This window comes from Cryptosporidium ubiquitum (genome assembly GCF_001865345.1).
Source record: "Cryptosporidium ubiquitum isolate 39726 chromosome Unknown contig_12, whole genome shotgun sequence".
Taxonomy (NCBI): Eukaryota; Apicomplexa; class Conoidasida; order Eucoccidiorida; family Cryptosporidiidae; genus Cryptosporidium; species Cryptosporidium ubiquitum.
Window position 1 is genome coordinate 148938 of NW_021639804.1, and position 11272 is coordinate 160209.

The 11272-nt window shown below is 34.7% G+C and overlaps 6 protein-coding genes across 6 annotated transcripts; 4 read left to right on the forward strand and 2 right to left on the reverse strand.

Moving 5' to 3' along the window:
- Nucleotides 1-35: 35 nt before the first annotated feature.
- cubi_01887 (nuclear VCP like protein) lies at nucleotides 36-2096 on the forward strand (the record flags this gene model as incomplete). The annotated part of the gene is made up of 1 exon (XM_029018899.1): nucleotides 36-2096. The coding sequence occupies one exon, from the start codon at nucleotides 36-38 to the stop codon at nucleotides 2094-2096; it is 2061 nt and encodes a 686-aa protein (XP_028876373.1).
- Nucleotides 2097-2522: 426 nt separating this feature from the next.
- On the forward strand, nucleotides 2523-3653 carry cubi_01888 (cysteine-rich secretory protein; the record flags this gene model as incomplete). The annotated part of the gene is made up of 1 exon (XM_029018900.1): nucleotides 2523-3653. The coding sequence occupies one exon, from the start codon at nucleotides 2523-2525 to the stop codon at nucleotides 3651-3653; it is 1131 nt and encodes a 376-aa protein (XP_028876374.1).
- Nucleotides 3654-4015: 362 nt separating this feature from the next.
- cubi_01889 (thioredoxin) lies at nucleotides 4016-4621 on the forward strand (the record flags this gene model as incomplete). Its single annotated transcript, XM_029018901.1, has 1 exon — nucleotides 4016-4621. One exon carries the CDS (start codon nucleotides 4016-4018, stop codon nucleotides 4619-4621), a length of 606 nt encoding a protein of 201 aa, XP_028876375.1.
- Nucleotides 4622-4661: 40 nt separating this feature from the next.
- On the reverse strand, nucleotides 4662-5612 carry cubi_01890 (dolichol phosphate mannose synthase; the record flags this gene model as incomplete). Its single annotated transcript, XM_029018902.1, has 5 exons — nucleotides 4662-4933; nucleotides 4992-5210; nucleotides 5258-5291; nucleotides 5353-5413; nucleotides 5509-5612. 5 exons carry the CDS (start codon nucleotides 5610-5612, stop codon nucleotides 4662-4664), a joined length of 690 nt encoding a protein of 229 aa, XP_028876376.1.
- Nucleotides 5613-6081: 469 nt separating this feature from the next.
- Nucleotides 6082-8415, forward strand: cubi_01891 (uncharacterized protein; the record flags this gene model as incomplete). The annotated part of the gene is made up of 1 exon (XM_029018903.1): nucleotides 6082-8415. One exon carries the CDS (start codon nucleotides 6082-6084, stop codon nucleotides 8413-8415), a length of 2334 nt encoding a protein of 777 aa, XP_028876377.1.
- Nucleotides 8416-8668: 253 nt separating this feature from the next.
- cubi_01892 (uncharacterized protein) lies at nucleotides 8669-10564 on the reverse strand (the record flags this gene model as incomplete). The annotated part of the gene is made up of 1 exon (XM_029018904.1): nucleotides 8669-10564. One exon carries the CDS (start codon nucleotides 10562-10564, stop codon nucleotides 8669-8671), a length of 1896 nt encoding a protein of 631 aa, XP_028876378.1.
- Nucleotides 10565-11272: the final 708 nt, after the last annotated feature.

The following is an 11272-nucleotide window of genomic DNA, read 5'->3' on the forward strand; positions in this document are numbered from 1 at the left end:
TAATGTACTTGGGTCTCTAAGTTATTGTTGTTCAGATGGCCCGTAGTGCTTTAAATAACAGATTAACTGCTCTATATTCCAAAGAAAATAGTACAAACAAAATAGTTGAGAGAAGTGAAAACGAGAGGAAATGCTACGAGAAAGACGATCATAATGAAAAAGAAACCAGAAAAAGAATTAAAAAAAGTGTTAGAGACCTTCTTAATGAGGAGTTTGGTGTTACATCAGATGGTTTAGGGAATTTAGGTCAAAGTTTTTTTCCAGAGGATCCGCCAAAGCTTTCATTAAAGGATATCGCAGGAATAGAAAACGTTATCAAAGATATTGAAGAATTTATTATAAGGCCGTTGAAGTTTCCAGATATTTATAGGGCAGTAGGAGTTAATTCTCCATGCGGAGTTTTGCTTCAGGGCCCTCCTGGGACCGGGAAAAGTTACCTTTCTATGTGTATAGCAGGAGAACTTGGCCTTCCATTTTTTAAATTATCTGGTACAAATCTAATTAATGGTGTTTCTGGGACATCTGAGGCGTCTTTAAGGAAACTTTTTGATGATGCAATGGAGATGGCACCATGCTTAATTGTAATTGATGAAATCGATATTGTTACTCCGAAAAGAGAAGGGAGCAATAGGGAGATGGAAAGACGATTAGTATCACAGTTCGCTAACTGCTTAGACAAAATTTCAGGCAAATTTGTTGTTGTTATCGGAACTACAAGCCGTCCTGATTCTATTGATCCAATAATCAGAAGAAATGGAAGAATGGACCGTGAAGTTTCGATGCCGATGCCTGATGAAAACGCTAGAAAAGACATACTTCAAGTTTTATGCAAAAATGTTAATGTTGACAAGGATGTCGATTTTAGAATGATTTCCAGAAAAACACCGGGATTTGTGGGTGCAGATTTGAAAACTTTAATAAATGAGGCTGCTCTAATTAGAGTAAATAAGTTATACGATAAGGTTAGGCCGGATAAAAACACTGTGGATGGTCAGAGTACATTATCTTTTGACATGCAAGCTTCAGAAAAACAGGAAGTATTTGAGATCGCCGAAACTTCCTCCACAATGACAGATGAAGGGGAACCTAATAGCATAATATCGGAGAAAAACATATCAGATCATTCAAAACTTGAGTTGAGTTCATGTTGCGTCTCTCATGAAGATATTTTAGAAGCTCTCCAAAATATTACTCCAAGTTCAAGAAGAGAAGGTTTTACTACAATACCAGATATTTCGTGGGAAAATGTTGGTGCATTGAACGAATTGAGAGTTGATTTAGAGCTTAGAATCATTTCACCAATCAAAAATTCCCATATATATGACAAGTTTGGGCTTGAAACTCCATCTGGAGTGCTATTATATGGCCCTCCTGGATGTGGGAAGACCCTTCTTGCAAAGGCTATTGCCAAAGAAAGCGGTGCGAACTTCATTAGTATTCGTGGGCCAGAGCTACTTAACAAATATGTAGGTGAATCAGAAAAGGCTGTAAGAACAGTCTTTGAGAGAGCCAGAGCCTCTGCTCCCTGTATTGTATTTTTTGATGAGCTTGATTCACTTTGTGCGGCAAGAAGTAGTGAAGGGAACGGTGCGACAGAGAGAGTTGTAAATCAACTACTCACTGAATTGGATGGTGTAGGTGAGAGACAAAAAGTGTTTGTTGTTGCAGCTACGAATCGACCAGATATAATTGATCCAGCAATGATGCGCCCTGGAAGGCTAGATAGAGTTGTATATGTTCCACTTCCGAATGAAATGGGCAGGCTTGATATTCTAATGAAGGTTTCCAAAAAAACTCCTCTCGCACAAGACGTCGACTTTGGAGTAATTTCCAAAAATACAGAAGGGTTTTCTGGGGCAGACCTATCACAACTTATTCGAGAAGCTACATTAAAGGCTTTGGACAAATTGAGAATAAGTGATAGTTCTATTTTTTCAAACACTGATGATTTTGATTTTAGAATTAACGATATTTCCGGGATTGTTACACAAGATCTACTAATGAGTGTAGTTTCTGAAATGAAACCTTCTGTTAGAGAAGAACAAATCAACTTCTTTGAAAACTTAAAATTTGGTCAGAAGTTGATTTCAAGTTAACTATCATTGTAAATATAAAATATATAAATACTACATTAGTCAAAATTTTTGAATGCTGTCTAATTTAAATTTATTTCATACAAAGATACTTTTTTGACAATTTTTTTTTAGTTAATATGCGTTGTAGTGGTTATTGCATGATTTTTTTTTTTGCACACACGACGACATTTAGCTATTCAAGAGGATGGAATTATTTAATACCAGAAATTAAATTGTAAAAATAGGTAATGAGTAATTAAAGTGATTATAATCAACCATTATACTCGGGAGAATTAGTTAAGTTCAATAATATACTAATATCAAATTAAAAAAAATTAAGAAATGAATAACTCTGTTATAATTAAAATTATTTTTTTTTGTTTTCTTGATTTTGCTTATTCTCAAGTTAATATTATGACAGACGAATACAGAATCAAAATATTAAATATGCACAACGAATTAAGGGCTAAAGAGGCAGTTAGTGCCACTTATATGATTAAATTAGCGTATGACTACTCTTTAGAAGGATATGCAGCGAACTGGGGAATGAAATGCATGAATGGCCAATTTCAACATTCCCCACAAACCTGGCCGAACAGAGCTAGTCCTGGTGAAAATCTGTATGCAAGTAGTGTTGATGTTTCGAAATTATCTTCTTGGGATCCTTCAAGCGTAGTAAAAAGTTGGTGGGATGAAAGAGAGCATTTTAATTGGAAAATGGGGGGACCTGAAGGAGGATATCCTGTTGGACATTGGACACAAGTTGTGAGGGCAGCAGCAAGTACTGTTGGGTGTGCTATTATTGTTAGATGCCCTGGATCTTGGAAAACTTACGTGATTTGCCATTATGACTTTGGGAATCTAGGTTATATTCCATATCCAAATTTTAAACTGGACAAGAGTTTACCTCAGAAACCTTGTTCCCAATGTCCAAGTGGCTATAACTGTTGTGAAAATAATCTTTGTGTTGGAATTATTAACCCAAAAGTTCCTCCTCCTGGAGAATTGCCAATAAGATCTGGTAATGGTACTTGTAATGACTATATGAAAAGACTATGCAGTATAAGGAACGGGGCGTGCCCTCAATCGTGTCTTGATTTGGAATACCCACCTATTAAGAAAGGTTTAATTGTCCAGCAGTGTACCTGTATTGAAGGAGAATCTATTTCTCCTACAATGGCGTGGCAATTTAAGTTGTGGTACAACCGTGGAATTTGCTCAAGAGTTAAAGGAAATGATGGTTCCTCATATTCAATGAAAGGCGTGATTGATTCTGGGGTTGCTGAAATAGGAGCACATGATTTAGATATCGACGTTAGTTTTAAAAATAGAAATGAGATAAAGAAAATAAGTTCCAACAGGTTTGCAAGAGATTTAAGTTTTATCGAAGATGAGCCTCATATTGATATAAAACATGGCCCTGGACTGATTGCAAACGGCTCAACTGAACAAGATAACGATGAGAACAGCATTCCTACGAAAGGGGACATAAATTCTACCAGTGATGTTGAACGTTTGACAAGTTATTCGAATAGTTTAGTAAAAATCCGCAGTTTATCTAACGGTGAAAAGGAATAAATTATGGAAGGATAAAATTGTTCTGAATGAACTTTTAAAACCCAATTTTTTTATTTAAAAATTTTCTATTTATTTATTTACGTTAATTCATATATATTCATTTTTTTTTTCTACAGATAATATCGATCTACATGCATGCAATTTGTTTGCAAGAAATTTTTGATTAAATGGTTTTTCTCAACATTTATTAAATTTTTTAAATTATATTTTATGTTCTTTTGTAGACAGAACAGCCTTTAAGGTTGTTAATATTTCGTTTTTTTAAAAGATTTTGATTCAAATTACTGGTATTCATAAAAATAATTATCTTATACCGCTTGATTGATTTATTAATTACTTAATAGTGAACAAGAAAATAAAAGATGAATATTAACAATGAGGCAAGTAACACAAGGGCAATGCAACTACATACCTTAAATAAACTTGTAAGTGAGAAGAAAAATGCGAACGAAATGGTTGAAATAAGTTTGGAGTCAAATATAAATATGAGTGAAAGCTTTATGTTGAATTGTAAAGGCGAACTTGATAAGGCAATTAGTATCTTTGAGGAAAGTAGAGAAATTATTTATAGTGATGTGGACGAGCAAATGATAATCAAAATAAGCTTTATTGAACCCGTCTCAATCACTAAATTTGGAATTCAAGCTTTGGAAATTCAAAATGAAACTGAAAAATATGAGATTAAGGATCAACCGGAGTTAGATGTGGCAGAATTGAGCAAACCCAGATTGGCAAAGCTGTACGTGAATTCTCCTCTTGCAGACTTTGGTGAAATTGAAGATTTGACTCCATCTTTTACCAAGGTTTTTACTAATCAAGAATTACAAGAGTTTTCAATTTTTACATTACCTGGGTCAAAATTTCACAGGTTAAAGCACCTGACGATATTCATAGAAGAAAATCAGGATTGTAAGGAGAAAACATACTTTAATAAAATAAAGCTTTTAGGATATATAATACCTTCATGAAAAAATAAAACATTTTTAAAGAAAAATTAAGATTATTTTTCTATAGGATCCAGAATAATTGTAGTAACCCTTTAATATATCCAAATATCTCATTTTTCCCTAATTTAGAATCTCCGTAGAGTCTGTCTACAAAAACTATTGGGACGTCAGCAATTGAATACCCGAATTTCGTAGCTCTAGCGATGATTTCCATCTGAAATACATATCCTTTACTGATCATATTACTTCCAAGAATTGACTCAAATACATCTCTTTTGTAAAGTCTAAAAGATCCAGTTAGGTCACTCGCTCTTGGTTGAAGTAGGAAGTTAGCTACATTGGTAATCAAGAGTATAAAATTGGTTTTTAGATTTTTTTTTCTTTTACTTACCAAGAAAGTTGGCCACTCTACTGACTAAGATTCTGTCCCATGTCCATCCTGAGACTCCACCATTTTTTATATACCTTGATCCTGAAACAATATCAAAATCCTCGGTTTTTTGTTTTTCGATAAAATCTGCGATGTACTTTGGGTGATGAGAGAGGTCACAATCCATAAGTATAATAAAGTCACCATTGGAATGTTCAAAACCTTTCATATACGCAGTGCCTATTTATAGTTGATATTTAGTTTTTTGATCTGTGTATATAACTTACCTAGTCCCAATTTGCCCTTTCTCTTAACAAGTTTCTGAGAAAAAAATCAGTGTATTTATATACACAGGTTTTAAAATAAGAAATAATTAACTTACAAGATTGACTTCGGGGTAACATTCTTGGAGTTTTTCTACAACCTGAGCTGTACCATCAGGACTAGAATCATCAACAATTATGATCTCCCAGTTTACAGGTCTTAAATATTTTTTTTTTCATAAGAAAGTTTTTTGAATTAAATTGAATTGACTTACAATTTACTAAAAGTTTCGTGAAGAAGCTCAACTATTATACCAACATTTCTTCTTTCATTATATGTTGGAATAATCACACTATACATTGGGTTTCTTTTCGTCATAATTTACTAAGAAGTTAAAATATTAATTCTTTAGATAAATAAAAAAAATTATGTCTCAAGATGCCGGCAAATACCTACTCAGTTATGTGGAAATACTAAAGTATGACAAATATTTCAGGATAATCTAATTCTAAAAAGGGAGAACACTATTAGCAAATGGAAACGTTTTAAATGCTATTATTCTCTAATTTGTAGACAAATTTTTTTGATAAAATGTAAAATGAAAAAACGATACTTATGAGTGCCAGCGGGAATTCCCCATAACTACATGCAAATGTGTGGGGAAATATATCAAAATTTATGTCATAATATAAAAAAGTATACAATAAAGTTGAAGATAGAAAGCAATAAACAAAAAGTTAGCTAATACTCAAGTCAGGAGTCTGTAATAGCTAAGACTTTGTTGGATAAGTTTGTCTACATTTAAATTATACTGAAGCAGTGTTAGTTAAGTGTAAAATTATATAAAATGTACTGGTGGTTAAATCCAATACCACCTTGTTGTGATCCCTCTTTGCTGGAACCTGTTAAACTTCCATTTGGAGAAGGTAGTGAGTTTAACGATACTTTGTCTGGATTAGAGAAAAGCAAGTTTGTTTTTGGAAGAAAAGCGGATTGCTCAATAAGACTTAAGGATCAATCTATAAGTGGCCATCATTGCACGATTCACGTGGATAATACACACAAAGGATTGTTAATTACTGACACGAGCACGAATGGTACATTTTTAAATGGAAAAAGGTTGAGCAAATCGGTTCCAATACAAGTAACTGATGGAGACATAATTTCACTAACTAGGCCAAAGATGATGGACGACAATATCGCATTTCACGCAGTATTTAAACTGGTATTTTCGAGCAAGAATCCCGGAATAGCAGAGAATGAGTCTTTAGTTGATGCTACTGATGTAAGGATGACGGAATCGCTTTTAGATAGCAAAATAAGTAAGGCAACAGAGGCGTCGTACAACGATGTATCTATAGAGGATTCAAAAAATAATGATTGCAGTGAAAAACAACAGGAAGAAACCTTTTCTGGAAGAAAGGAATCGATCAGTATTACTAATAATGAAAGAAAATCTACGAGATCTTCAATGAGCCTTAGGAGCCAAGAAAGGAAGGGAAGATTAAGCACAAAAGACGAGAGAAAAAGCGAAGAGCATGTTATTAGACGAAGTAGAGGCAGGCCAAGGACTTGTGATCGCCCTGAAGTAGATGATGCCATAAACTTTGAGGAAGAAAATCAAATGAAGGTTGATGAGGAATTGATCGAATCTGAGAAAAGCGTAGAAAAAGAATTAGATAGAGATGAGAATGAAAGACAAGAAGAAAAAGAGCAAGAGAAAGAAAACATGACTGAAAATGGAGAAAATACATTAAAAGATGAGAGGAAAGGAGATAAAGAGGAGGCAGTTAAATACATCACAGAGGTTGAAAAGTTAAATGAAAAACACGATTTATCAGTTGAAAATATCTCTCAATTATTTGATGTGGGGACTAGCGATATAATTCATCAACCTAAAGAAAATAGAAATTCAATTGTTTCTCAAAGAATAAGTTTAAACGAAAATAGAGGGTTTGAAAAAAGTTACTCAATTGAAGGAAACTCATTAACTTTTCCAGTTCAGAGGCAACAAGTTGGGCTATCAGGGAAAAGGTCTAGTGAGGAATTAATGGGAAAACTAGAAAACCTGGAGTTATTGGTCAGTAGAAAAGAAAGCTTAGAGAGGACTTTGAGGAACGAACTAGATGCAAGAGAAGAAGAGATTTCTCGGTTAAGGGAGCTTTTAGACCGCTCAGAGATCAACGAGCAGCAGACACGACAGCATAATATGACTCTTATGGAAGAGTTGCAAAAGGTACAGAAGCAAAACTTAGATTTGGAGCATGAGCTAATGGACTTCCAAGAGAGGTGCAGAGTATTAAGTGCATCCGGAGAAGCAATGGATCAGACAATTAGTCAATTGAGTGAAGACTTGTCTGCAGTTCGCCAGGAACTTCTCTCGGTGAATGAAAAATACAATCAACAAAGTTTAGCGTTGAAGTCCGTTACTCAATTAACCCAAAGAAAATGCTTATCAATATTACATTCCCTCAAAGACATTCACCAGCTTAGCAGCACTTATGCATCTGCAGGGACTGGAGTTTCTTCTTTAGGAGGATCAATTATGGGGATTTCTGGTACTGGTTTTTCCTCTAGTAGTTCAAATTTAACTCCTTGGAGAAATGGGAAGCGATCACTAAACACAAATTATGGCTATAATGGTGCTTTGGGAGTGCCCCAAACTGAACGTCCATACAAAATGAGATCCTCTCCCATTAACTCCTCACGAAGTAACGCGATTGGAATTGGAGATACTACTCTCAGTAGAAGGCAATCTTTCTCTGGAAACAACCACTCTACATTTAGCGATGATTTAGATGGTCTCAGAAACAGTGTTTTGGGAGGTTCAAATTCTCAATTTCTCCCAAATAGTAGGTTTCTATCGGGATCATTTCAATTGGAAGAGCAACTAGTTTCGTCTCTAAAACCAAGTTCATCAGAGATGCAAAGTTTGGTGGTCAATTTAAATAAGGGTGCCAATGAGCAGGCTCAAATAGATGAAGAACCGAAAAGCTCCAAGACTATCAGCCAGAACGATTCGGAGGATAAATCAATCACGGTTTCCCAGTCATTAATTCTCAATAATACCCTTCTTGAAAAAATTCCCACTGTTTCCAGGTCTAGAAAGAGCAGTATTGCCCAAAGTTCTTTGACAATGGAATCAATTCTGAACAAAGAAAACAGTGTTGGTAATATTTAGAATTACATTCCCGAAAATATTACATAGTTCGGATCACTATATATTCGTAGACGTCAGGGTTATGTAAATGTTCCTTTTTCTTTAATATAATTTGAGCCAATGTGAAATCTACAGTTACCTCTTCTGAAACGAAAAAAGATGGGAAAATTAAACTTATTATTCTTAAGACTTAAATATATCAAAATAACCTAGATATTATCTCTAATTAGCAATCTATTCGATTTCTTGAATTTATTAAACAAGCATTTTCAGATTATTCATAATCATTTCCCTGAGGCGAATGGCTTAAACAAAGAACAGAATCTTCTCTAAGTCCCGGATGACTACAATCAATTGAACCCGATTCTTGACTCTCCAAATAGGATGCTCCATCCCGTGGAATAACGGACATACCTACTTCACTCTCTAATGGGGAAATTACAGGACTTAAAGACTCGGACTCGGACTCGGGTGTGTACAGTAATGGAGATTCTGTTAGTGGTGAGGGTGAGCTTTCTAATGATGGGGTTCTGAGAGATATTGTCACAGTAGTTGTAGTTGTAGTTGTAGTTGTAGTTGTAGTTGTGGTCGTAGTTGTAGTCGTAGTTGTAGTAGTAGTTGAAGTCGGAGTTGCAGTAGCTATGTATGGTGACAAATTCTCTTCACCCAAATCATCTCCTTGATTTGGCTCAAGAACCATATCTTCTGAAGTCGATAAAAGCTTTCTATCAAATGCACCGTTTTGCTCCTCCTCGAACACATCCTCATTTGTACATTCCACATCACGTACCTCTTCAGCTGGTGATTCAACCTGGGGCAATGGGGAATCAGTATTGATGAAACGTTCAAGTTTGGAGTAGTCTCCAGAGTATATGTTATAAATAGGAGGGATTTGAATTCCTTCTGTAGATACCTCAAGTTTGGAAATGAAGTCTGAAACTAAAGTTGAAAATTCAGGACTAAGAAGACACTTGTTCAAGGATAAAATTTCTGGGTGGATTTCTCCCATTTTATTAAAAATAAGAGCTTTCCAGAGTGTAGATACTGGCTCAAATAGAGTGTTTGATTTGAGACCATACATATAACCATATTCAACATCATCCTCAGACCAATTAATAAACTTGAAGGCTTCAACAGAATTCTGCAAAATGTAGTGGAGTTTGATATATTCAGGAAGTAACTCCACATCCGTTGCCTCAATGTCAGTATCTTTCTCAAGGTTGGCATTCCTAATTTTCAAATGTAAATTAAATCTTTCAATACCTGCCTTTGAGTTTAAATTATAAGGAAAACCGAACTTTGGTGGTGATAGAAGTGATCTAACGTTTCCAATGTCATCATAGAGATAGGGTAGACCAAATTCTTTATGGTAATTTCCATTATCCTTAAGCATGAACATTCTGTTTACAGAGGTAAGAACATCATCTAGTATATCAGGACATCCATTTATAACCAATCTAAGTAATAAATTAATTGCAGACTCTTCAGATAATGCCTTAAGTTCGTTTGAGTTCTGAGATTGGGCAATCTTAGTATTTCCATATGTAAGGCGGAGAGCTGAGTAGCTTTTTGCAGCTTCTATTAAACCCTCGAGATTCAATTCTGAAGCAAATGAAATCTTTGCTTCGAGCTGCTTGACCAATTGAGCTGGCCCATGCTCCCACCATTCTTCTGGAGAAGAAGGTAAACCACTGTCTTGGACAGTTATCCAATAGTCAAATGCCTCCCAAGCAGCAGAAAGAACTGCCTTTCTAGAGACACTCTTGATATCATCTAAATCCATCATTTTCTTCTTAAGCTCAATGCTCTTAGCCAACACAGTTTCCCATCCCAATGGTAAAAGATAAACATCAATTTGGTTAGATTTTAAATGACGATAAATTTCTTGAATTACGTCAGCGGATCTTACAAGAGTAGAATCTTTCATTCTTTTCGCCCATAAACTCAAACTTGGTAAATCACCTCTAGAATGTAAAAGAGTAAGCTTTCTGATTACAACAAGCTCAAAGACTTTTCTTGCATAGGTAAAATCTGGCTTCTCCTCCGGGCTCCATACAACAACTTGGGTATCCCCAGGAACAACATCATTTAGAGAAATACTGCTTTCTCCATTCCCAAATACATTGCTTAGCAAGGACAAGAAAAGTAATCCAAATGTTATGAATTTCATCCTATTAATTTTCCTAATAAATCAATTAGATTACGCGTATCTCTTCATGAATATCTTGAACGCGTTTTCTTTATTTTCGTGATAAATTATTTTTAAGGTTCCTCTCACCAATACCCGGCAAATTTGTAAATTTTTCCCAATTTAGAGAGAATGGTTACCTTGTAATATTTTACTAAATTTTTTTATTTGTTTAGTTACTGTTTAAAATTGGCGCCTAAAGCATTACACATAATTATGCCTGTCTCGTCTTAACCTTAAATTATTTATAACCAAACAATATTGGTACGCAAGAAGAAAAAACAACGAATTTTGGTTAATAAAATCGTGTTTTAATAAAGTATTCACAAATAATAAATTAAAATGAATGTAGTTGTTTTTTATGAATTCGTCCTTTCTTCACTCATGTTTCGCTCCTCTCCATATAGTTTTTTTGGATTGAGAGTTATATCAGTTTAAGATCGCATTTATTCTATTTTTGTTAGACCTATTTAAAAATACATTCTTTCCCTATTTTAGGAGCTCGCTTCTCCTTTTCGAATTCACTTTTGGGAAGTTGGCAATATTGATAGGAAGATATAGATTGTGATGGAAAAGTTAATTAGTAGAATCTAGTAATTTCTCAATTCCAAGAAAGGAATTGGATTCTTAGAAATCTAACGAGCTAAAGCCAGCAGCCAAACTCTTGTTAATTGCCACTAAAAGATTTGA